This window comes from Parambassis ranga, chromosome 14 (genome assembly GCF_900634625.1).
Source record: "Parambassis ranga chromosome 14, fParRan2.1, whole genome shotgun sequence".
NCBI classification, from domain to species: Eukaryota; Metazoa; Chordata; class Actinopteri; family Ambassidae; genus Parambassis; species Parambassis ranga.
In genome coordinates, this window is record NC_041034.1 from 13,282,715 (window position 1) to 13,306,172 (window position 23,458).

General features: G+C 41.1%; 2 protein-coding genes across 6 annotated transcripts; one reads left to right on the plus strand and one right to left on the minus strand.

Moving 5' to 3' along the window:
* The first annotated feature begins 9,623 nt into the window (after positions 1-9,623).
* mogat3b (monoacylglycerol O-acyltransferase 3b) lies at positions 9,624-13,946 on the plus strand. 3 transcript variants are annotated; one of them, XM_028421513.1, is made up of 8 exons: positions 9,624-9,826; positions 11,632-11,722; positions 11,827-11,934; positions 12,093-12,163; positions 12,522-12,726; positions 12,978-13,152; positions 13,238-13,422; positions 13,504-13,946. In XM_028421513.1, exons 1-8 carry the CDS (start codon positions 9,806-9,808, stop codon positions 13,656-13,658), a joined length of 1,011 nt encoding a protein of 336 aa, XP_028277314.1. In that variant the 5' UTR covers positions 9,624-9,805; the 3' UTR covers positions 13,659-13,946. The 3 variants fall into 3 exon arrangements, with proteins under 3 accessions (XP_028277314.1, XP_028277316.1, XP_028277315.1); XM_028421515.1 differs by lacking the exon at positions 9,624-9,826 and adding an exon at positions 10,727-10,850; XM_028421514.1 differs by lacking the exon at positions 9,624-9,826 and adding an exon at positions 11,103-11,211.
* A 551-nt stretch (positions 13,947-14,497) lies between these two features.
* Positions 14,498-21,841, minus strand: srrt (serrate RNA effector molecule homolog (Arabidopsis)). 3 transcript variants are annotated; one of them, XM_028421795.1, is made up of 19 exons: positions 21,748-21,841; positions 20,834-20,952; positions 20,523-20,651; positions 20,291-20,440; positions 19,907-20,095; positions 18,309-18,478; positions 18,026-18,210; positions 17,848-17,952; positions 17,607-17,763; positions 17,339-17,487; positions 17,089-17,229; positions 16,561-16,752; positions 16,303-16,473; positions 16,061-16,214; positions 15,615-15,808; positions 15,377-15,527; positions 15,135-15,227; positions 14,942-15,044; positions 14,498-14,818 (listed from the first exon to the last, which is right to left on the minus strand). In XM_028421795.1, exons 2-19 carry the CDS (start codon positions 20,950-20,952, stop codon positions 14,743-14,745), a joined length of 2,628 nt encoding a protein of 875 aa, XP_028277596.1. In that variant the 5' UTR covers positions 21,748-21,841; the 3' UTR covers positions 14,498-14,742. The 3 variants fall into 3 exon arrangements, with proteins under 3 accessions (XP_028277596.1, XP_028277595.1, XP_028277597.1); XM_028421794.1 differs by having other exon boundaries at positions 15,371-15,527; XM_028421796.1 differs by having other exon boundaries at positions 14,931-15,044; positions 15,371-15,527.
* Between the last annotated feature and the right edge of the window lie 1,617 nt (positions 21,842-23,458).

Here is a 23,458-nt window from a genome sequence, read left to right on the forward strand (position 1 = left end):
GATCTGCTGTGTGACGTGAAGTATCACAATCCCCCCCACTAACACACACGCCTTTGCTCATTTTGTTGGCTCAGCTGAGAGTTAAACAGACATTACCAAGATGTCCACAGCCAGAGTCACCACACTGAGCTCCAAAACTGCTCCTAATAAATAAGACTAATGGGAAGGCTGATGAATCAGAGATGAACACACAGATTTTGTTTACCTGCGGATGAAGCCAGACTAGCTGTGCTCCTGTTTCCAAATATTGAGCTATAGGCTAGAGCAAGAATCTAAAGAAAGTAAGTTGTACTATTCCTTTAGCACAAGAATTATTATGGAATATTAATGGCCAGATTTCTCACACTATCTGTTTACAGAAGCTGAACTTGCAACAGGAAATGCTGCTCTGAACTTGTTGAGTAAGATAATTTATGCTCTATCACACCCAGCCATGAGGACAGGATGTCACATTCAAACCTTTACAATAAAACATAAAGTAGATCTTATTCATATACAGCACTGACAATTACTCAGTGTTTTTATCTTAAAATATTTTGCTACCATGCACATGATGCTCTATAGTCCTTTGACAGGCATTACAGTATAAAGCTTGACTTCTTGAATTCTTTGCCTCAATGACCTGCAGGCCAAAAAAATGTTTCAGGCAGTTTGTATTGCTTTATGGGTTTAAACACACTGGTCAGGATGCTCAATATAACCTTTCCCCAAAAACAAAATAATCACTTTAAGTAAAACCTGTCCCTTAGTGACGCTGTGATGGTAATTCTCATCACATTTCGTATGTCATCAGGCCTAAACCTGCTCAAAAATTATACAGTGAACCATGAACTGAAAAGTGTGGTTAAAAAAAATCATTATTGTTCAGATAACCCCCTTACTGTGCAACTACTACACTAGAAGTTACTATTTCCACCTTGGGGTTACTACGTGGCTCTCTGCTTTGACGCAGGAGCATGCCTTCTCTGTCTTCATGTACTACTGTTGTGTGCTGCTGAACGCTCTACAATATTGCATTGTGCAGCGAGATGCCTGTGGCTGATGAGAATGGACATGGAGGAGGATGAGGAGGAGGAGAAGAAGAAGGAGGAGGAAGATGTATCATTCCAGGCCAGGGATGAAAGGCACATGAGAGGCGCGGAGAGGAATTTTCTAAATTTTTATCATGACTTCTTTATCGCTTTTTTAGCATCAAATTATAAACCTGCACAATGTAGAAGTAGCAGAGGTGTAAGAAAATAACAACCACACAATAAAAAAGACACAATACTCTTACTTTAATATTCATGCACAAGACACGGAGCATACTTTGGATTCTCCTCCTCAGTGTTGTACAAATTGAGTAACCACTAAATCTTTCATGGAGTGCTACCAAAAATATCCCACAAAAAGCTTTTCCTGATCCTCCTCCGTGCCCTGGGCTACCAGGACACAGCCTTGATCCACAACAAACTCTCAGAGATGCTCCATGGTTTGTCTCAAAGACCAACCCATTCTGTAGACAAATCAACCGATTACTCCCAGGCTGCAGATGCATAAGACAACATCTATGTTGATCATGAATAGTTTAAAGTCTGAGGCCATGGGGAAAACCCTTACTATGACAATAGGTGTCTCTGGTCAAAGAGTGGCAGCTTGTCAATGATCTCCCTGTCTCCATCTTTCCACCTCGGCTTGCCCCTGCCTTCATCATCTTCTGCTGGAATCTGCAGTAACCAAGGTGACCCACTGCACTTAGCATACATGTATACTTTGCAGCCTACAGACTCAGAAGCCCTTAAAGAGAATATGTCATTCTCACAGAAATGGAAGTGGATGTACCGCATCACATCGCGGAGAAAAGAAGCATTCAGAGCAGACTTTTGCCCCGGGAATGCCATGTGAAGACAAACCAGTAGAAAATGGAAGTAAGCCACGTGTTAAGATGCTCAGGAATGTCTGTGGCATGAGCGCTAAGACGAGGTGGAAAGGGTGAAAAATTGCACACACATCCCTTTAAAACAAGTCTCATTCTATAGCATTTGTGCATTGCGTGATCACACTAAAAGAGGATGAAAGAAAGCATTGTATACAAAGATATAGTCTCTGGCTTGTTTGCTCTTTTCATGTGGCTGCTGAAACCCAGACTGCGAGGTATAGTGCTGCAGGGAAAAGAAACTGAAAAACTCCTTAATGCTCACGCTTGTGCATGAGGGGAAGAGCTCCACTCTGCAGCTGCACATGCTTCACTGAGCCAGCATCCCTCTCTAACTAAGACCTGACTTATTTTAGATGAGCACAATATTGCCTGACTCCCTGCTAGTTTGTTTCGTTTAAGTTCCTATACATTTATTTGTAAAGAAATGCAGCTAGATAACACTCCAAGGCTCTCTCAAAGTTAAAACAGATCTTTTTTTATAGTGCACATGTTTAATTTCCCTATAAAAAAGAGCCTGTATTAGTCTGCAGCACCATAGGCTGTCCCTGCCCCTACACGACAAGCCTCATAAACTATTTAGCAACAATTAAGCAAAGCTCAACAGCCCAAAGCAAAACAAGGATCAGCTGATCATCACTGTGAGCTTGACATATGATTGGCCTCACAGCAGTTCAACCCACATCTTTCCACAGCAACATCCACATTAAGAAAAACAGCCTTAAAAGTTTGGTCCCAGAAAAAAAAAGCATTCAGTGATGAATAATATGAAAAATCACACAAAATCAAAACAACAGCACATACTAGAAAACAGGTCAACTGTACCAGTATGTCACATTATTACCGTAACCCTGCTGGTGCACTTGTCGAGCCACTTTTCTTTAAATTGAAAGATAAAGCGTTGCGTAATTAGTAGGTCCAGGTAGGCCTCAAGTGGTATTCCAACATTTGAATCAGCCCACTCCTCCAGCTCTACCTCCCCAACGATAAGCGAGTCATAGCGTAGGTTGCACAGGATAAGCACACACATGCCCACACACAGGTCTCCTACTCATCACACCACATGCAGATCATGTCTCTTATGGCATCTTATGCCACCAGTATAACAGTAGAAGAAATGCTTGCACTAAAAGGCTGCTGTACTAAGTTACTGTTAGTAAAGCACATACACGTATACTATTCCCTACAAGGGGGAAAAAATCACATCAGGCAGTTTTGAAAGTTGTTGATAACTGTGTCCAAGTGCATTTTAAGGGTCTGTACCACAGACTGAGAGGCAGGAGAAGTAATAAAACATACAGTTTATTGGTCATACAGGTGTGATTGGCAGGTTTTCAGCTCAGAGTCTCGCTTGAACAATTCCTATTCTTGTCATTCCTGCTGCTTACTGCACTGACAGTGATGAAATGAAAAGGCACTAACTGGGGCAAATGGCAGGTGATAGCAGATTACACACTGCAGGGAGCCTGAGCCAGCCAGGGCTTTCTTACACTGTACTTGTGTAGTTGTATTGGCCAAAATAGTGTGGAAAAAAAATCACTGACTTTAGAAAATGATTCTGAAAGTCAGGAATACAGACACAGCATTAACTTTTTCTGTCATTTACCCAATACTGAAACATATTACAGGACTAATGATGAAGAACAGACCTGTAGAAGATGTGCTTTAGCCACATAATCTGCTTTATACAACCAATTAAACAGCACATTCGTCTTTCTTTACATGCGACATGAAATCGGCAGACTGCAGTTCCTTTAGCTGCCATCTAACTCTGATTGCTCTGACATTTACAAAGCAAACTTAAGTTATACTGCGATGCCTATTTGCATTTCTCCTTTCTCCTTTTCACACACTGTTGCTGTACTTTTTCTGGTTTGCTGTGACCTTTAGCAACGTCTCAGACAATAAATTACCACTGCGAGATACCTTTGAGACCATCACGCTCCTCTTCACTCTTTACACTCAGTGTGTTCACGTGACACAGCGGCATGTTAGGGCACCAATGTTTGTTCGCTGTTTAGCAAATGCAAATATTCAAGGTCTTTTGAAGGTCTTCAGCGTAAATGTAGCAGTTTAATGAGAGCGGGGACATTAACGAAACAATCTGGACCACTTTGGTCCATTTATGCATGCCTAAACATGTATAATTCAAACAAAGCTGCAATGTAACCCCCCCCAACTGTAATTTCAAATCTTGCCAATTACTGTTCTAGGATAATGACACTGAAATTACTCTGCTAAAGGGTTCTGTTAAAAAAAAAAGAAAAGAAAAAGATAAATGGCACAAAACAAATACATTTGTTCTCTGTGTCAAATGCATTATTTGTGTGGAAGATGCTGCAATGATTCAGATAAACAGGTGGTGATTAACATGGCTTTAGAACTTGGACCTCTGTGCCAACAAGAGAGGAGTAACTGCTGGCTCCCAACTTTATTTATTTTGCACAGTACCATGCAAATGATTTTGAAAGGTCTAATGAGAAGAAAACAGAGGGGAAATGAACAAAGATGAGTTGCCTCAAGGAAATCATTACCACACATCATTACTCTTGACTACACACTGCAGAGAAGCTGGCTGCTGTAAGATACTTACCATTCAGAAAGAACGCATTTAAAGGGAGCATTTCATTTCAAATTTCAGTGGATAATTTGGGCCCATACGTCCCAGTCATCCCTCAGTCAGACTACAGACAGACGTGGATGAGCTTTTAATGTGAGGAGCGTCCAGGGAGCAACAACATCCAACAATGTGGCTGCAGAGGGAGCTCCTACTGGAAGTGCAGAGGAGTGAGTGGTCATTTGTAGAGCAAAATAATCCTTTCCCTTCCTTTTCCCTCGGTGGGTGCAGGGGCTGTCTATCCATTTAAATGTTTTTCTCTCTCTCTTAGGAACCTACATCTAGTGCATCACAGAAAGAAAAGAAAGCCAAGGGAGCAGCCAAAATGTCTGTCTTTATAATATCTACTGAGAAAATACAGTTTAAAGTGGGGCGACAGCTGAAGGAGACTAATGAGATTCAATGTTGTTGTTTCCTTCTATTATAATGGCCAGTCTATGTACAAAGAACCATAAAGGACTGAAGACAAAGAAGGCAGACACTTGACTATGTCCAAGCCTGGAATTGCACCCAGCACATGGTTGGTAAATGGCGTGCCCTTTAATCAGGAGCCACCAGAGAGAAGCTTTTTACCTTGAGACCTATTTATAACTCAGGACTGTGACTGACTCATGTACAGAAAAGAGCAGATCTGATCTATGGATCTGTGAGGGAAAATGTGAGGTGTGATGCCGTCTTGAAACAGAACCGAGTAGTTGTAATTTTTGCCACTATAGAGCAGAAAATAATATTGCAATTAATTAAAGATCATATGTGTCACATTCCAATAAATTCTACGGTTTACAATGTGTATAGATAACAACATGTCTTCTGTGGCTACTTCAATAAAAAAATGCTTTTAGCCTCTCATTCGTTTTTAACCCTTTTTTGTCTTTTGAACACAATATTCTCTGTCCTTGAAAGAAAAAGTGAATATCAGCCTTTAAACTTTTGGTTTGTCTGTGTGGAAGATGTAAAAAGATAAAAAGAAAATACTGTCCCTCAAAGATGGCTACTTCATTGCATCTATAATACAATACCACTAAATTTCTAAACACAAAGAACATCACAACTCTGTTTCCCTTCCTCTCTCTCTGCACTCACAGACGGACTTTTAAACAAACTTCGGATGTCATTTAGAAAAAGTTTGCAGTCTGCAATAAAGATTGCCTGACACGAGTTTTGCAGAAGCCAGCGTTACTTAAATAAATACTTTTCTGTTAATCACAAATTGATTAAAGCTCCAGTGTGTAGAGGTTAGTGCCATCTAGTGGTGAGGTTGTACAATACATCCAACTGAATTGGAGGTGTGTAGGAGAAACCATAGCAGACACTTCAATGTTCTGGTTTGGCTATTCTGGGATACGGTGCAAACAGGGCGATGCAACACGGTTGGCTCTGTGAAAGAGGACCCGCTCTATTTCTAGATACAGATCCTTAGTTACAGGTGACTATACACACTGGTAAATCCTACACACTGGTCCCCACTCAAATAATCCTTTCTCTTCTGTAGCTGGTCTTCTGTTTGCTGGTCTTATTTACTCAGCATACAGAGAGAAGTGAGGCAGCAGTGAAAATATGGTAGAATTTAATCCCGAAATCACCAGCCAGATAAAAGCTGAATATTTACAAAGACCAGAAGAAGAAGAGCCCTTATTTATTACCTAACCGACTGCAGTCAGTCAGTCTCCTTGCTGACAAGCTGCAGCAGAAACCACCCCACCTCGTCATTTCTGATGTCACATCTCTGAGCTGAGAGAATCAGGATGGAGAAATCACAGAAGAAGAAGGAAGCATGTGTTCTTAAAACATAAGAACATACACTAAAGCCACTGGATCCTACCTGCGGCTGTATTGATTTTGAAATACCTGAACTTAGCATTTGTATTGTATTACTTTTGCTAACCTATTGACCTGCTGCTGCCCTATAGAGAAACAATCTGTTTGTGTGTTCCAGGATATCCAAAAAAAAAAGAAATCCATTAGTGCTCTTCCAGACAGGGGTATCCACTCGACTAGAGAAATGGGCTTAAAATGTCAGCATCTGCCAAGTCTGTCTGACATCCATCAGTCCCCTCACTCTCTGCCTTCCCCCTCTCCTCTCCGACCATCCGCTGTATCTGGTCGTTATTATACATCTTACAGACTCATCATTTTCTCCCTTATTAAACAGCAGCAAGTATATTTTTATTCTTTTCCTACAGAACATACGCCTTGCTCAGTTTCATTTACCCTGAATGAAAGTCTGTGGTTATATTTCAAAAAGCTCCTCATTCTGATTTAGTGGGATTAATCCTTTAGGGTTTTGAATGAAACACATTACTACAATTATTCCCCCACCACTTTCACACAGCACTGTATGAACTCTACCAGAGCTGCTGTTTCCTGATTTAATCACATTTCTGGGCTGATTTTTTTGGGATCACCAGGTGAGCACATCACTCGCGTCACTGACAGGTGGCGCGAGCCCCAGTTTTCCTCTGCATTCGAGACACGCTGCACAGTATGTGTAGCTCACAGCATGCACTCGATGACCCCAAAGTCACAGCTGCTCTCACCCATCCCTGCTCTCCTCTACACCTCGGAGCGGTTAAACCAAACAGCACAAGAGACAGTCACACATTTCAGACTGTGCTCATGAGCACCTCAGCATAAAAAGCAACATTTAAAGGCATGCAGAGATCATTTTTATTAGCATTTAGCTGCAAGGTCAAGTGAGCCTGGCTTAGTTTCAATTCCATTTCTAACTAGACAGGAGCATGCTGCTGCACCATCTTCAAAGACAAACCATCCTATTATTCCTCCAATGGAAAGCCTGTGGGTATTGTCATTTTAAATTGTCTTTAAATGACAGAGGCAACTAACACATGACTGCTTATGTCAAAAAGAAAACATTCAGTATGAATAGACCTCTCTTTCCCAGCAACCATCCTTAAAAGAGAAGGGGTAGTTTCCCATCATCTTTTGCCAGCTGTTAATGCTTTTTCTTCTTATTGTAGTGGGGTGTGCAGAAACCTCACACTATAGGAGTGATGCTCATTTTAGTGGCTGTCACGCCCGGGGGAAAAAAAGAGGGAAAAACAGTGCTGACTAGCCTTAATTTCACTGTCTACAACTCCTCTGCGCTTTGGAGTCGGCCTATAATGAATCTAAGGCTGGATACTGCGGCGGTTGATCGTGTATTAATAATAATCAAGCTTTAAAAAAAACAGCCTAATGAAGCCTCTCCTCAAAGACGCGCCAACACATCCTCACCTGGCTGCGCACAAACACACATCACACGTCACCAGTATATTCACAATAAGAGTAATACCGCCCATTCACACTCACACACACACACACACACACTCAGCCCTGCTGTAGCTACTCTTTATTATTCGTAAACATGCAGATGTTTCACATCGTGGCCATGCAGATTAAGGCGCCTGATGCTGGCACCCCTGTCACCGCTGTGCTGTGGACATTTGATGAAGAACGCGTGCATGCTCCTCCAGCATCATCAGCATCAGTCAGCTGATGGGGGCTTGTGTTTTTTGGTGAAATATTTATAAGGGCTTGTCACGACTGAAGTTAAAGGCGGACCGTGGGTTATATTGGGTAGCGGTTTTGCCATATCGTTTGTGTTTTGGGGAGATAAGACTGCAGGCCTTACATTCACCGACATGGGCTGCGAGCCTTCAAGGTTGACTAATCTGGCTTGTGAACGCACAGCGGCTCACTGTCAGCCTTGCATTCCATGAAATTTACGCGTAAAAATGCCATTATAGGCCCGACGTCCCCTCCGCAATACACCATCATGTTTTCCTCTGCTTATTAGGCAGGCGGTCCGTTCTGACTATGACAGCTGCTCATACAGGCTACATGACACCCGCGACAGATGCGCTGATTTGTTTTTTAAAAGGTGTTAAACCTACCTTGTGTATCCTATGGCTGGCGCAGAGGTAGACTTATGCCGACAGACCTATCCAGTTGCCCAGACTCGTAAAAATCAGACAACAACAAAACCACGCCGGTTGTTGATGACACAGCTGTCTTGGTAGAGGAGGGGAGGGGAAAAAACCCTTTTCCCAGATGTGTCAATTGACGTGAAGCTGAAAAATCAGTTGTTCAGACGCATATCATGGGTCTGACGCCTTTTCCTGACGTGAAAGGTCTTCCATTTTTATGATAAACAGCGCACTGTACTACCGAGGATCGGTGTATAGGCTGGCCGGTGTGAGATCTGATTGAAAACCATGATGCAATTCAATGCGACGCTACAAAATGTCCATCCTTGTCCGTTTGAAAAAAAAATCAAACAAACGCTCCGATGCGACCTCCACAGAAAGAAACATGCTGTGAGATCAGGCAGGGGGGGCAGGAAGAGAGAGAAAAAACCGCGTCAAAACAAAAATGCGCAGATCTCAGCGCGCTGTGTTGGTTCAAGCGCTGGGCATCCTCACTGTGCATTTGCATCCATATTAATATTCATACAGTACTTCCTGAGTGAGAGCAGACCAGTGGTTGCTTTAGGAGGGGAGGGGAGGGAGAGAGGGAAGGGGGGGGGGTACCCGGCTGTTTACCTTTTTTTCTTTTTATTTCTAAAATAATATTCACCGCCTCTGCTCATTGTTTTTTTTTTTTTTTACATTAAGCAGCAGCAGCACCCCCCGCCGACACATTTTTATACGGGACACAAAATCAAAGCAAAACTGCCATATAGCTTATAAAAAAAAATTATGTGAGCGTCTCTATGATATAATATGGGATAAAATACTATTAAGTATAAAATAAGCTCGGAATAAAACCCCGTGCTGAGTACCACAAAGTAGGCTAAGCCGTCATATGAATAACTGTCTGACCACTCATTTCAATAAAAGCCAACCAAAAATATCATCACAAGCTAGAATAAATTAAGATTTAGTTTAATCTACATAAAGGAAAACATCATCTTTGATGCTCTACCTTGTGTTTTTGTGTGTGTGTGTGTGTGGGGTGGAGTTGTCACGTGATCAGGCCGCCCATACGCAGGGCCTGCGTGAGGCTGACACGCCCCCTAAAGACTACATAGGTGAGACAAACGTGTGTGTGCCCGCTTTTTTTTTTTTGAGGAACACGGCCGGGCCTCCTCTAATCTAATCTAATCTAATGTGTATCATTGCAGTCTTTGGACTGTGGCGACCACAGGTAGAGGCGTGCAGCACACTGAAGGCGAAGTCCACGTTTAGGTTTTGGATTCTGCAGTCTGCTGGGTCAAAGTGAATTGGAGCACGTATTCATTAAGAGCAGTGTGTGCAGCTGGAGCGTAAAACGACATGAGGGGGTTTTTGGAGCAGGTACTGTCTTTGTAGCTCTTTACACATCACGGTATCTGGTACTGTGTGCTACATTTTATTATATTGTGAGCCTATCCATCATACATATTTATATAGCAATCACACTTCCCAGTAAAATAACAAAATAAGAAAGTCTAAGCTGAGGCACATTCCTGGTTTGTATCATCCATACTCTGAAATGACTGGTGCACAGAGGTCTGATCATCCAGACTAACTTCAGGAAATGAATGGAGTAAGTCTGACCTGGACTTCCCCTCTCTCTGTGATTCAGGGATCAGAGGAGCTCACTGCTGCTGCAGTCTTATGTGAGCGGGTGCAGTGTTACAGAGTTGTGGCCTAAGATAGAAGGAGAGGAGTTGTGCAGCTTGTGTTACATGCACATGCATTTCCACTCCTGTGATTATGCAGAGTCACTAGTCCCTGTGGTGTTGTAGTGTTGGCCAACTTTCTAAGAAAACTGACAACATTGGCCTTCATGCAATAATTCAGGACTGTGGACTCCAGCACCTGCTGTATTTGCCTGATTTGGCTACTCTCACGAGATGACAAAGGGGCTCAGTGGTCACCATTTTGGCAGTGATGAAGTTGTCATCACGCCTCCGGACTGCTTCATGGAGGGGCAGTGTACCAGATAAGTGTGTAACTAGAACTTTCTAGAACTCACCATTTCTCCCTTAGACCCAAAAACGTACCCATCACCCCAGGTATTAGAAAACTGTCTGCTCTGTGATGCATATTTTATTATCACTCCACTTATTTTTTAAATCAAGTACAAGATTCTCACTTATGAGAGAAAATATGATGCAAGAGGGGAAGGTGTGTGGTATCATTTAGTGTCTCAACACTTCCTCCACTATACGTCTCCTAGTGGCTCACAGGGCAGAATCCCTTTACTTCCTGAAACTCGCTCTCTGTATTGTGAACCTGTGGCCGGAAGTGTTGAGCTTCAATGTGAACATGAGCTACAGGATTTAATCCGAACAGTATTTCTATTGATGACACTGCTTCCTTTACAGTATTTCTGGTAAGAGAGAAAGCAACAATGCAATGGCTGTAATGTTGTGTGTGATTACTTTAAATTGAATATTACCTGAACAGATAGAAATGTAATCTTGTTGACCATTAGAGTGACCCAAAAACAAAAATCTGATCCTGAAACCATGCCATCCTGGAAATTATATAACATTCCTGTACAAAAAATAATCCAACTATAAAACTTTGCCAAGTTTATCTCTGACATAGCTTGCTTTGTGTGTCAAAGTATCGGGGGAGTGGATTTGTTATCAGCAGCTTAGCATGATCTGGTCAAAGTGCACAGTGCCGAACTGTGGAAAAGCTGTGAATCTGCATCCATTTTAATTAACCTTGGAATTAGCTCTAGTAAGGTAAAGTACTGTGTTTTATGCTCAGCCGTATGATTCTAAAAGTTGTCTTATGTTGTCTTAATGAGTTTTAGCCAAAGGTGTATTGTGGTGCAATAGTCTGCCTGATGACAGCTTTATTTGTTAGCAAATTAGAAATCTAGTGTCTGAGTTTGCCTGTGAGCTTGTTCACAAGTGAGTCATTTGATCAGGCTGCTGCATGCCTTGCAAGTTTTTAAGTCTCTTCCTTCCCTAAAGGAAGATTAAAAGCACAAGTTGAAGTGCTGATCATTAACACAATCTGTTCTCTATCACAAACATAGCTCACACATGTTATCATAATCTTGCATAAAACAACTTGTCATTTCTGTTGTCATAAAATAAATGTAATTGACCTTTATTGAATGAATGCAGATTGCTGAATATTTATGGTGTCACCCCCAGGTTCTAAGAATGACTAAAGAAAAAACTCCATACAAGGAGTTTTTAGAGGCAATCAGTGTTTTTCAATGGGTGCTAACATTTCTCTTCTTAGGTAAGTCCAAACCATTTCCTACATGTTTTAAACATCATTGTATTGATGAGTGTATCTGAGCTCATGTCCAACATCTCTTGTACTCCCCAACATATGGACTTCAGGATTGGCTTGCATAATCTTGATGGTGTATCTAATGTTTACCTGTCTGTGGCCGCTGCCCACTCTGTACTTCGTATGGCTGGTGATGGACTGGTACACCCCTGAAAGAGGTAAAGGAGGTATCAAAGAAGATGAACAAATCCAATGTTTTAGCATGATTTTACAATGAAGTGAATGAAAAATGAATGCAAAGTTCAGTATTAGTTTGCATTCAGCATACAAAGTAAAAGTGGGATATTCTCATCTCATATTCTATTGTCTCCATCAGGGGGCAGGAAGACAAGATTTGTGAGGAAGTGGAGGGTATGGAATCACTTTAGAGACTTCTTTCCCATTAAAGTAAGTTGCACTTTCCCCCATTTTCATTCTTTCCTTAGTCCGGTGTGTTTAAATTTGCTTGTACTATATGAATGACCCATTTTTAGTTTACACGGAAGAATTCACCTTGCATATACTTGCAAACATGAAATGCCCATGAATCAAAGTCTGTTTTAAAGCGATTGCCATTATCTGTTATTATTCTTTATCAAGGCAGATATGGCTTTACTCGGGATAAGAATCTTTGAAATTAGCATTTTATAACTGTCTCTGATCAGAGCGATGTCATCAGCTTAGTGACAGTGGGTCTGGTTTTATAATTAACAGTAGAATGCCTGTGATCAACTACAAGAAATCTCCTGTTTTTTTTTTTGCCCAGTTGGTGAAGACGGCTGAGCTGAAGCCAAACAAAAATTACATCCTAGGCTGCCATCCACACGGGATCATGAGTGTTGGAGCTTTCAGCTGCTTCACCACAGACAGCTCTGGCTTCAACGAGACATTTCCCGGGGTTCGACCCTGTCTGGCAATACTGGCAGGCCTTTTCAAGATACCACTCTTTAGGGAGTATATAATGTGTGCAGGTATGCATAAATTGTTTGCAGAGGGAAATTAAATATCATGTAGTCTGATGAGTTCTTTTTATTATACCAGAAATTATTCATAGAGTACATAGGGCCGTCATAATTAGATAGAACTCATACATCTGGCTAAATATAAATATGAAGTTCATAAACTGTGTTGGCAGTTATTAGTAGAAACCTGCTGAATGAGAGGTGTTTTTTTATTGTTTAATTCATGTCTTTCAACAGCAGCTCTTACTTTGTCTATTAAGGGCTTTATCCGGTCAGCAAACCCAGCCTTGCCCACCTCGTATCAAAAAGCGGCAAAGGGAATGCAGTGGTGATTGTGATAGGGGGCGCTGCTGAATCTCTGGCAGCCTCTCCTGGTGCCAACACCGTGGTCATGAAGCAAAGAAAGGGATTTGTCAGGGTGGCCCTTGAGTTTGGGTGAGAAAAACATGTGAAATGACAGTAATCAATGAGGTTTACTGTACTCACCACACACACACTAGTCTCTGTTGATCTTCCACAGGGCTGATCTGGTGCCTGTTTACTCATTTGGGGAGAATGAGCTCTTTCAGCAGGTGATTTTCTCTGAGGGCAGTCTGGGTCGCAGGTTACAGGACTTGTTTAAAAAGATCATGGGTTTTGCCCCGTGTCTATTTGTTGGTGAACGCTTCGCATTCCTGCCCTACAGGACTCCAGTCACTACTGTTGGTGAGTGTTCCATGCATTCTTTCAATAACCACTGATATCAATTTGGTATGCTGAGACCATTTTATGGCCTTTTTCTTACAGTGGGGAGTCCAATCTCTGTGCCAAAAAGAGTCACACCTACAGATGAGGAAGTTGACCACTATCATAAACTGTACATGGAGGCTCTATCAAAATTATTCCATGAACACAAGGTCAGCTGTGGCCTTTCTGAAAATCACAAGCTTTGGATCATATAGACCTGAACTTGGTGGCTCTTTTTCCATTTGCTGCAAAGGGTGCTTAGTCGAAGCAGGATCTGGACCTAAGGTCTATACGGTAAATTCTAACCAAATAAGAATATATTTAAGATTACTATTTGCATCAAATATAATTGCTATAATGTGGGAGTATTGTATTTGCATAACATGAAAAAAGGGGGACATATAATGCTATATTCTGTATTTCTTGTGTTTACGCAAGATTTGGATTGTTAGAATTTAAACCATATGGTTCAAATATTAAATCCTGAGTTATGTCAAATTGTATCATGCCTATAATTTCCCTTTATTTTGCTGTATAATTCTGCTGGTGTTCTCCAACATATAAATGATTGTATCTGCCTGAAAACAAGAATGAAGTGCTGACCTAGACCCTAAGTCTTTAAAACTACCTGACCATGGAAGGACATGAGGTGCCTAGGATGAACTTCCACTATCGTCACCTTTAATGCCCGGTTTACACTGTGAGAGCCTGGGCTGTCGCAGACGAAAGACGAGGGGAATCGTAGAGATATCTTTGATCGTGGCTCTAAATCGGTGGTCTTATGTCGCACTATGAGACAGGTTCCGCGATGGCCGTTGTCGGCATCTTGTGACCAAAGACAAGCTGAGATAAAATTCTAGAGATGTCAGAAATCTGTCACTCCGCATCCACGTCTTCCAAACTTGGCGATCGTACCAAAGTTTATTAGATTCACGTCACATAGTGTGTCATGCAATGGTCTTGTAAGATCGCTAAAAATCACACAGTGTAAAAAGGCCACAAGTCTGACTGGCTATTTTGCTCTGATCTGCCTAAAGCCAAAAAAAAACTGACATCAGAATCAGAATCACTTTATTTATCCCCAAGGGGAAATTCTTTGTTGTTCCCCTCGGGATGTCATTTAATACATATTTTTGTAATTTCATCACAACTTTATTGAGGATCCAGTTTACAGCAGTACAGAAGTCTGTTCTACTTGTACAATGACAACAAAAAGAAATATTTAAGAAAACAAAATATTTTCAATAGTTCAAAAAAGCAGGCCAGATTCCACACTGACTGAAAGGACTGACCGAACCACTAAAAAAAGTCCATATCGTCCGGTGCATCAAGGTCACGATATTCAATGATGTTGCGTGGATCACCTCGTGACATTCTGAGATGATGTGAGAAGGACAAAAACAATCAAGGAAGAAGAAAAAAAAATAGAAAAGATCTGAAAAGATAGTTTCAGAATTCCCCAAAAACAGAATAAAAATCACACATACAGGTTTCTCACCTAATGTTGCGTGGCTTTCCCAGGTAGCCACCCTGTCCACGGAAGTTGTCATAGTTGCCTCGGCCTCCTGCAAATTGGTTGGGAGGGTAAGGAGGCCCACCTGCTGTAAAGGAAGAATCAAAAATGTCATAAAAAATAGATAAACTGTGACAAACACATTCCTGCTAAATCAACAAATACAGACTGTACATACCACCGTAGCCCATTAGAGGAGGACGAGGTTGTGCGAAGCCCATTGGACCCTGGGGACCTTGTGGTGGAAATGGCATGCTGGGAGAAAGCAAGCCTGTGGAACAAAACCAACAATAGAAAAAAAAGTGTTCATTATTTTGTTAAGCTTCAGTGCACACCATTTTTGCCCATTTTGCTGAAACTAAATAATTGTTTATTGTGTATTTAAAAAAGAACTGAATACAGGAAGGTGCAGACCTTGACCTGGGCTGGGAACTGGAGGAAGTTTCATTTCAGGCAGTGATGGTCTCTTAGCATCCATCAGGAAATTGTTGAAGAATGCAACCTCCTTTTTCACCTCTTCAATTTTGTCCCCATGTTTGTTTAGGATGTGCTTCCGTACAAACTCAGGACCCTTAAATTAAAAGGCAAAATACAAATTACACTTATATATATATATATATTTCAGATCATTATTTTATGATGTTGAACATGTGCTCACTTTAAATTTCTTGCCACTCAGAGGGCACAGCCACTTGTCCTTTCCCAGCTCTTGAGTGTTAGCCAATACAAACTTCTCCACCTCCTCTTCAGGATCCTTGCGGCCCATCTTCACTGCCTCTTCTTCACACAGGACTTCTTTTAAACTGAACAAGGGCATCAACTTCTCCTCAATCATCTTCTGCCACTGTTGCACTGTTATTGAGAAGGATGATGAAGGAGATGTTCTTTTTTGAAACGCAGCAACTACACAATGTCTAAATTCTCCATGTGAAAACAATAATGCAAAGTGTAGCATCAAGGACGTGTAAAAGTGCAGTAGATTCAGTGAAAACCTAGTCTCAGCACAGCTCATGTTCATCATGTTAAGTGGGAGAATTCATGTTTACTTTTTCCCCTGCCAGTGCACTCTGTGCTATAATCTGCAAACAACGGGAACACACTGACCTTCTCCATGTGCGATGCGGTTGGGAGGGATTGGCCCACGTACATGGATCATGCCACAGCGATTGGGCATTTCATCCTCACTGGGGTATTCACAGGTGTTGTAGTAGTCAATTGAATGCACAATGCGCAGATACCAGAGCAAGCGGTCCAACACCTAAAACAAGAAGGGTGGAAATTTTGACTTTTGAGACATTTGAGACTGTGTTGTAACCTAACCATACTCCTAAATTTAAAAGTCAGACCTTTGCTAGTTTGTCATCTCTCTCCACAGTTGTCTCAGGAGGGTTGCCCTCCTTGGTGCTCTCCTCGGGATCCATTCCACTCCCAGAGCCCAGCAGCTCTTCCTCCTCAGCACTCACCTCTTCAATCAGATAGTCAGTAATATTTTTCAAGATGGGGTTCTGAGCAGGCCGCTTTTGAAAACAAACAATACATAAATGAGTAACTTCACAAGATCATCTGGAAAAAAAATCAAATCTGCACATGCTAAGAATCAGTACCTCATTGCTCTGCCCATCCACCTGAGACTTGATGCCCCACAGGTCCCCTTTTTCATCCAAGGCATGAATAAGCTTGGCAGCCAGCTTGATGTCATTTCTGAGCACCTGCTTGTGCTGAGTGATGCCATTAACATTCCGCACTCTTCGAGCCAGGTCCCTGTTCACCCCTGGTGCCAGCTCACAGTCTCGCAGCTTTGAAGTTCACAGAGTAAAACAGATTTTAATCACCTCTAGTGCTATCACATAGATTACACAAGTAATAAAAACAAATGTCTGTCTGAGGATCTCCTTTAGTGCGGCTATGATTCACTTGGTGAACCAAAATGGTCAGTTATTTAATTGAGGCAGACATTTGCAATCTACAGTCATCAACAGAAGAAAAAGAACAAAAAGTCTAAATCCAGCAGAATATCCAAGTGATTCCCACATTTCAACTATACTAAACAAGTTTGCACATATTAACAACAACGGACAGCTGTCAGTTATATTTTTGACAGGAACCTCAAGAAGATAACAAATGTCACTTACTCGAATATTCTGTAGGTTCCAACAGACCTCTTTGATGTTGATGCTGCGATCAAATGTCACCCAGCAACGTCTAAAAAACCTGCGTTCTGGATGGGGATCAGATAAGCAAACGCGCAGAAATCCTGGGTAACGGCGACACAGCTGATGAGAAAAAAACAGACGTAGATATTGACATTAGGGTAAGGCACAGGATAAAGAGTGCACTTTATTATGTGTCTCTGGAGTAATGAACACATTGTTTTCAACTCACAGAGATAATCTCAGCCTTGGAAATAGTGGGAGCGATGCTCCTCATGAACAGAGAGCAGGTCTTGTGTAGAGGTCGTGGTCTGGGAGAGTCATCCTTGGGCTTCTTTTCTTCCTTCTTCTCTTCCTCAGAGTTCTCCTTTGGTTTCTCCTCTGGAGATAAGACATTAGACATTAGGTTAAAAGTAGTTATTTATGCATTATAGAATATCATATACACTATCATTTTATTCTGAAAATTCAAATCTGACATTGGAGATTCGGTTGCTCACCTTCACCCTCCTCATCTTCGTCCTTGTCCTCAACTTCTTCCTTCTTCACAGGTTTGTCAGAGCAGTTGGAGTTGGAGTCTGAATCAGAGTCAGAGTCACTCTCTGAGGCACTGGCTTCATCATCGCTGTCTCCACTGCGCTTCCTCTTTCTTCTTGGCTAACAAATAAGAACAGTAGTATTTAGTTGGCTATTATCTATCTCTTATTAGCACATAATTTCCAGTATAAAGGGAACACTAACTTTTTTGGGTTCAGGCATGTCCTCTTTGGCAGCTTCTTTCTCTGGCTCCTCCTTCACATCCTCCCCTTCTGCAGTCTCAGGCCCTTCTGCGCCGGCAGAGTCGTCCTGTGGCACAATTCACTGTCAGCAACACAGCACTAACAAATCTCTACTGCCCGTGTAACAGAACAATTCATACCTTCTCATTTTTGTCTTTCTCTAAAGAAGGTTTGCGATCCCCTCGTAAGGTTTTGAGATCTTCGCTCTTGTGGGGTTCCGCACCCCCTTGAACAGATGCTGATTTTTCCCTTTCTTCTTCTTCTTCAGACGGCATGTCCAAGATGCGAAGATCATGATCTGTCCCGCCCTCCATTTTTATCACAGCTAAGGGCAAACAAGATGGTACAGAGTTCAAGTAACAACTAATGGTGGCAATGCAGACACATAAAACAACTGCTCAACAGTTATTCTTAAGGCCTCACCTGCATCCAGAACCTTGATGATGGCTGGAGTCTGTTCAATGTCCAAAGAGACATTCTCAAACCAGCTATTGTCCATCAGGAACATAAAGACATTCAGACGATTGAGCAGAGCACTCTGGGCCTCTGCCTTAAGACGACTGGCCTCATCCGGATGGTACTTAGACCTAAACCTGTGTCCAGAGTTAGGGTTCCACAAAAAAAGGTGGGAAGGGAATGATGGGGGATGGGATGAACGGGTTGCAAATGTTAGAGAACAAACACATATTATATACAACCACATCATATCATCACAGATTTTTGATTGATTTGCATGTTTCAAATTATTTTGACTAAATTCTTAACAAATATATTTAAAGCCGGATTGTTGAGTTGCTGATTGGAAAAAGAGATGCCAAATTGAGCACATGACAAGATAGTTGTTTATATTCTACATAGCCTAGTCCCTTTGTAAGGTCTGTCAGTGTGTGGATGTTTTGATTATAATTTCTAGTTATTGTAAAATGTTAAAAGTTTGAAATTAACTCACCAAAAAAAAGAAAGAAAAATCACACAACAGAGAAATTACAAAATGTAAGCATACATTACAAATTCAGAAAGTCACATTAAAATGTTTGTCATTGAGTGGACCACGGTTACCTTTTGTTCTGGCAGATTATTAACAAATAAATACAGAGAGGGGTCTCTTCTGTGAAAATGCGCTCCACTTCACCCCAAAGGTGTGTCTGTATACACACAAATTCGGTTTTGGGATTCGATTTGATCCGAATATAAAAAGAAAATAGTGCCAAAAAAACATAAAACAAGAAAAAAAATCTCCATGTGCGGAAGGCTACTTGGCTGTCTAACTAAAATCCCTGGTACTGTGTGACTAGAAGCAACTGCATTGTGCGCAGTGCATGCCCTTGCTGTCTAAGACCGACTCTTGCGGATGAGCTCCACTTTTTTTCATCTTGAAAAAATCGTCGCCAACGTAGTAGTTGAAATGAAGGGAGGAAGAACGGGTTATGTCAAAACAGAACAATTTTGCATGAAACCTGTGAAACAAGTGTAATAAGCATTAAAAAAGCAGCAAACAACTGTAAAATCTTCTGTTACAAAGTGGAAAATCAATTCAAAGAACTAAAATGTAACTGAACAAAACTTTTTGTTCAGTTACATGATTGTTATCAGAATTCAGACACAATACTTTAAATGAGTCACTGATTAGCAAAATTTATGTGCAGTAATCTTTACAAAGCCAATCAATTCAAACAATATAAGAGAATTGGGGTACTGCAACAAAGATCATGTGTGCCTGATCCTAGGGGATAGGTGGCTACTACTACTACTTTTTTGTACTATTGTAATGCAATACATTTGTGATTTGTTAGCCATCAAATAAATATGTAAACAATATGATCTGATGTAGCACAATGTTTACATACACTACACTGCAATAACCCAAGATGGTAGGACCAGGCCAAATATACTAGATAGTTAATTAAGTTGCATCTGAAATAATGAGCCATGACTATGAACTTTAAACATTTGGTGATTGACCTGATACTACGTCTGCATTAAATCTTATTATACAGCAAAGAGATAAACTGAAATCGTACCACTCTTCATCTTTATGAGCCAAAAAGAAGTCCTGCATCTGTTGTCGCCGGAAGTCAATCTTGTACTCATTGTAGCGTTTGACTGCTTCAGTCTCATCCACAGAATCATCTAATGACAGCAGAAACTCCTTAAAGGTCTTCATTATTGGAGGTGGAGGGCCGAGTTCCATGTCATGGAGGCTACCAAGCCTAATAAAAAAGTGACAAGTTGGATGAAACTTGAGAAGGGTGATCAAGCTTTCAGTAAATGTTATTTGTAATTTAGACAGACCAATAAGCATATTGTTTTTTCACCTTTTCACACCTTTCAATTAACTATATGCGTGTGTAACTTGTTGTTGTTGTGCATCTAATATTAGTATGAAAATCAATATTGAAACTCACCTTGCTTGAATGGGGATGCCATGATGAGGCTGCATGAGGTGCAGGTCAGGATGTCCCCAGTGCTGTGGTGGGCCATAGCTTGGCCCTGCTCCACCACCATAACCCAAATCATATCCCACACCCCGGTAGGGGTCACCACCATGATCATCCCTGCCAAGGACAGATAACAGAATATCAGTAAAAGACGACACACATTGTAAAGATTGCGAAACGTTGTAGCTGATAATTTTACCAGTCTCTTCTCATGCGTTTCTGCTGGGGACTCATGTCGTGTCTAGGTGGAGTGAATCTCTCCCTGTGACCTCTGTCATAATCACGATACTCTCCACGGCTACGCCTTTCTCTGCCCCTGTCCCACTCCCTGTGGTGTTGACATCACAGGTATAAGAAAAAAAAAAACAGGAAACAATAAAATGATAAGTGTTACAATATTTGCAGTAAACAACAGCAAGGAGAAATGCCGGTTGTATTTAGTCGTCTTTCTAAAGACAATGGCAGAATCATGATGCTCTTGAGTGATTGTTGTGAGTTTTGCTTTGTTACCTGTCGTTCCAGTCATCTCTACGTCGGTCCTCTCTCTCTCTTGAACGGTCATAATCACTCCTCTCCCGTCTGAATTTGTCCCTTCTCCTGCGATCATACTCATCATCACTGTCTCCCATCTCCAAGAAGAGAAAAAACAGTTACATGTACATAACCTGTTGTCTGTCATCTTACATTGAATACGACACACCAAGATATTACCTGACTAATGAACTTTTGACAGACTGTACAGTTTGTAATACACACACAAAGTTTTCTGATACTATCATTTGTGCTAACTCCAGTGGCGTAGGAAGCATTAACAATATTGGGGGGGGGGGAGTATATTATTAAATATAATATAATAATATGAAGTAATTGCAATTTCCTGTGGATTTTAACAGATTGTCAAACACCTATTGCTGATGTGAAGGATTGCTCTGAATTGCTAGAGAATCAGAGCAATTCAGAGCTTTGTATGCCTCTGTGTGTCAGCCTGTGTCCTACTCAGTAAATGTGGAGGGGTCCAAACGGGTCATTTTAAAATGTGGGGGGGGGGGGGGGGGCACGTCCCACTCTGATATAATGGTAGCTACGCCTATGGTAACTCCCTGCTGGCCAACAGTGCAAATCAGAAACAGAGCCATAAAACGTGTTCTGCAAATATCGATATCTATCTATAAGTCTTGGTCTTGCACAAAAAAAATCACAACCAGCCTATGCGTTAAATATGAATAGTAATACGTTTAGATAAAGGCGTGGCTGCTCAAAACAAAAGTTGTGTATTCGCTACCGTAGCTAGCTGCTAACGCGTTAGCTGGTTTCGTGAGCTAGCTAAAAGTGAACATTCCGGTCAGTGAACAGGACATATACTTTCTTCTCATCCTAAAATCAGCCAATACGTTTCGATACAAGAGAATAAAACACGCTTATACCTTAATAATACCCCACTAGGACGATATTCGTGGTGCTCCCTCTTGTTCACCTCGATGACTTCTTCTCTTCTGGTGTCTTGCAGCAGTTGACGTTCAGCAAACAATAAAACGGAGTATAGCGCCACCAGTCGGTATGGAGTGTGAGTTGAGATTTGAACCTAAACGATTTTCAACTTCAGTGAATATATCCAGCGGCACGGCATGTGTTTCAGAGCATAAAGCTACAGGAAGCAGGACACCTGATGTACCAAACTGTAAGTCATAAAAGTTGCATGATTTACTGTAAAACCAGCTGTCTGTGGAATTATTAAACCCAAACCTGCAAGATAAATGTTTTCATGTTTTGAAATGTACCCATATTTATATAACAGCAGATGTGTGGTTGTGTTCATCAGGTGTTTGGGGGGGGGCAAAAAGTAGAAAAAAAAGACAATACATATGTAGTTTAATTAATTTATGTCAATTTGCATTCATTTTACAGTAAACTGCCAAATGTATCCTTTCTTTGTGCTTTTTTTGGTCCTTCCTCTGAACCTTAACTGCTGCTTCATGTAATCCAGGATAGCCCGTGGCCACACTTGAGTAGCCTGCGCTTCATCTTCCATGATAAAAGCAGATTCCACTTGGGGGAAAGGACGGCCGTCCCTGGATCCAAATGCAAACTCTTCTCCATGTCTACCATTGGCTTCCGATGCAGCAGAGATAATGTGCTGTCGGAGAGGACTATTCAAAAAACCCTATGCACAGATGAACCAAATTATTAATACTTATTAACCAAAAAGAATACAAGTAAAGAAAATTTAGTGCTCATGTAGCTATGGACAAATACACAAAAAAGTATATATTTTACCTCCATGTGGTCTTGAGGGATGTCTCTGGCATCCAGCAGCACAAATAAAGTTACATTAAAGAAGAGCAAGAGAGAAGGTCTCAGCAAAGAAGAGTACAGTGGCATCTTTCACAGCTGGTCTGCATCCAAAGAAAGTTCATGAGTGTGATGTTTCCCCCAATACTGCCTTTATAGCTTCTGTTGGTTTAGTTTGAACCATTAATATGACGTTATCTCACTGTGCTATTATTTGATTACCAGCTATCATGAAAAAAAAATCTCAAAGCCTTCAGATCCCACACACCTTAATCCAGCTAACCACAGCCGCCCTGCGACTCTGAATCTGGGATATTGAAAGGTTCATTTAGATCAAATATGAATAATCTTTTCTTCAACACAGCAGGTGATATGATTAAAAACGCACATGAAATAGTGAATTTAAAAAGGATTAAAAGGATTGAATCCAGCAAATACAGGAAGGCTTAATTAATGACCATTACACCCGAAGGAAGGCATATAGCTCTTATAAATGTATTTATATGTTGCCATTGTACCAGTGTATTTCAGCTTGATTAAACCAAAGCTGACATCAGTTACTTACATACCTATTAAATTGAAATACAAAAAAAAGTATTAAATTGAGCGACACAAGAAAAAAAGGAACATACATACTACATGGTTATGTAATGTGTTTTTCCACCCACGTTCTAAAAGAACCTGAAAGGCAATGGATTCAGCAGGGTGTCCCAGCGCTAATTAGACAATGCTAATTAGACCAAAGTGCATAAAAACGAATAAACGGAACACGTTCTCAATTAAGCTGTGCATGGTTCTTTCCTAACTATTCATTATTGCACCTGTAACTCATTCTGGATCAGCACA

Excerpts from the sequence above, each read along its gene's own strand:
- srrt (XM_028421794.1), bottom strand. The coding sequence starts at position 20,952 with ATGGGAGACAGTGATGATGAGTATGATCGCAGGAGAAGGGACAAATTC. Across the intron at positions 17,764-17,847 it reads ACATGCCTGAACCCAAAAAA|CCAAGAAGAAAGAGGAAGCG; the intron begins GTTAGTGTTCCC and ends CTTATTTGTTAG. Across the intron at positions 14,819-14,941 it reads GGAAAGCCACGCAACATTAG|AATGTCACGAGGTGATCCAC; the intron begins GTGAGAAACCTG and ends ACATCATCTCAG.
- mogat3b (XM_028421513.1), top strand. The coding sequence starts at position 9,806 with ATGAGGGGGTTTTTGGAGCAG. Across the intron at positions 9,827-11,631 it reads TGAGGGGGTTTTTGGAGCAG|GTTCTAAGAATGACTAAAGA; the intron begins GTACTGTCTTTG and ends TGTCACCCCCAG. Across the intron at positions 11,723-11,826 it reads GCTAACATTTCTCTTCTTAG|GATTGGCTTGCATAATCTTG; the intron begins GTAAGTCCAAAC and ends TATGGACTTCAG.